We start from the raw sequence: 2,127 nt of genomic DNA, 5'->3' as shown, positions 1-2,127 counted from the left end.
GGATTTCAGAGCGGTTTTAGAGACAGCGAAGGGAGAGTGGATTTCAAGACTGTAGAGATTACCAAGCAAAGATTAAGTGAATGGTGGCAGAAATCGAGAGAAAACTAGGTATTTTCTTAATCACTGATGGCAAGGGGGTTTTATAGCCTCACTTTCTTTGCACTGCGGAGTGAATATAGATTTCACATTTAAATATTCTAAGCTTAAATGGTAAAACAAAATGGCTAGGTGGCGTAAGCTACCGCCCGATCCAAAGGGCTCAGCCGTATTCATCCATCCATCCATCCATGGCGGCGCCCTGGAATTGCCGCGGACACTGGTCTATAGGGGCCATTTACTGGGAGCCATATTTGAGGCCGCTGTTTAGAGAGCATGCTCAAAACAAGTTTAGAATACCGGACTGCGAAGACCGGCAATCTTGATGGTGTAGAATGCATGTAGCAAAATAACTGTGAAAGCTCGACGTTTGCGCGAGCCAAGCATTTGTGCGCACAGCTATGGCCGGCAGTGAACACTCCCTGTAGGAAGTATGCACCAGTGTTGCGGAGTTGCCCCTCTCCGGAGTTGGAATGATTCCGGAATCATTCCGCATTTTCACGACCCCGGAATGGAATGGGAATGGAATGGCGGCAACGTTGAGGGGAACGGGATGGGAATTGAATTAGGTGCCTTTTGCCTGGAAAGGAATGGGAATGGAATCAATCAATCAATCAATCAATCGTTTTATTTATGGCCTTTAAGCCAACGGAGACCCTAGACAAAAAGCTGCCAGTGGCAGCTTGACGAGATCTGGGGCCCGTCTAAAATTTGTCAGCAGGACATCCATCCAGAACACAAAAGGATATTACATGCAAAAATACGCTGAGTAATCACTTCATGCATTCAACTTCTAACAGCATTATACAAAAAGAAAAAAAAATTATTCGCAGAACTTGTGACAGATTGAAAACATATACAGCTACATATAGAAGAAAATTACGCAAAACAACACAAGGCGCACAAAAACGCATAACTTCTAACAGCACTGTACAAAATGCAAAACTTATACAAAGGTATGGGTATGCTCAAGAAATTTCACGGAACAATTCACAAGAAATGCATAAGTAATGATTTCCTTCCCATTTGATATATATCAGTATTATTATTAAGAAGATGATTAAGTAATAAAGGTAGACGATATGTAATTGACTGGTAAGTATAGTTAGTACGAGCTCGTGGTACTATCCATTTTTCATAAAGACGGGTGTTGAAACTACGAGGATGTTCGGAGATCTCTGACATCTTGCATAAAAGCGAAGCATGCTCAGGAGATGAAAAACGAAAGCTGTGCAGTAATCTATAGTCATACATCTTATCAAGATTAATTATTTTATATTTGGCAAACAAAGGTTTGGTGTGAGCGAGATAGTGCTCATTGGCAATATGACGAAGCATCTTTTTTTGAAGTAAAGTAAGTTTTTCTATGTTTGTTTGTGTAGTTGTCCCCCAAACAAGATGGCAATAATTAATGTAAGACTGAAATAGTGAATAGTAGATTTGTGATTTCACGTTAACTGGGAAAATATTGCGGCAGTGTGACAAACTCCAACCACCCTAGACAGCTTCGTAACAAGATAATTGACATGATCATTCCACAAAAGATGTTCAGAAAAAATTATTCCAAGCGTTTTATGTTGTTTCACTAACTCGATTGGTACGCTGCCTATTGTAATATTATAATTAATTGGCAGAGCCCTGCTCTTTGGTCGAAAAACTATAGCTTTCGTTTTCTGAATGTTAATTTTAAGGCCATTGTTGTTGGACCATATAAGGAACTGGCTAAGAACATCATTTGCGTCTACGATTAATTTTTCAACACTCGTTTCGGCAAGAAATAGGCTGGTATCATCAGCGTATATTATGTATTTTATTTGTTTGTTTATATTTACAATATCATTAATATACACATTAAATAACATTGGCCCTAGTATACTACCCTGGGGAACCCCACATCGTATGTTAAGAAAAGGCGATGTATGACCATCGATCACAACACATTGCTTGCGGTGCTCCAAATAGGAATGTAAAAGGGACAGAGTTACACCACGTATTCCATAACAGTATAGTTTATCAAGTAGTATTTTATGG

General features: G+C 39.5%; 1 protein-coding gene across 1 annotated transcript; it reads right to left on the bottom strand.

The window, feature by feature from the left end:
• Positions 1–983: 983 nt before the first annotated feature.
• LOC115318651 lies at positions 984–1,575 on the bottom strand (the record flags this gene model as incomplete). Its single annotated transcript, XM_029978358.4, has 1 exon — positions 984–1,575. A coding segment is annotated over one exon (489 nt), but the record flags the coding sequence as incomplete, so codon positions are not given.
• Between the last annotated feature and the right edge of the window lie 552 nt (positions 1,576–2,127).

The sequence above is a fragment of the Ixodes scapularis genome, unplaced genomic scaffold, assembly GCF_016920785.2.
Source record: "Ixodes scapularis isolate PalLabHiFi unplaced genomic scaffold, ASM1692078v2 PGA_scaffold3__209_contigs__length_174095766, whole genome shotgun sequence".
NCBI lineage: Eukaryota > Metazoa > Arthropoda > Arachnida > Ixodida > Ixodidae > Ixodes > Ixodes scapularis.
The sequence above is the reverse complement of the archived record's forward strand: the minus strand, read 5'-3'. Positions and strand labels throughout refer to the sequence as shown.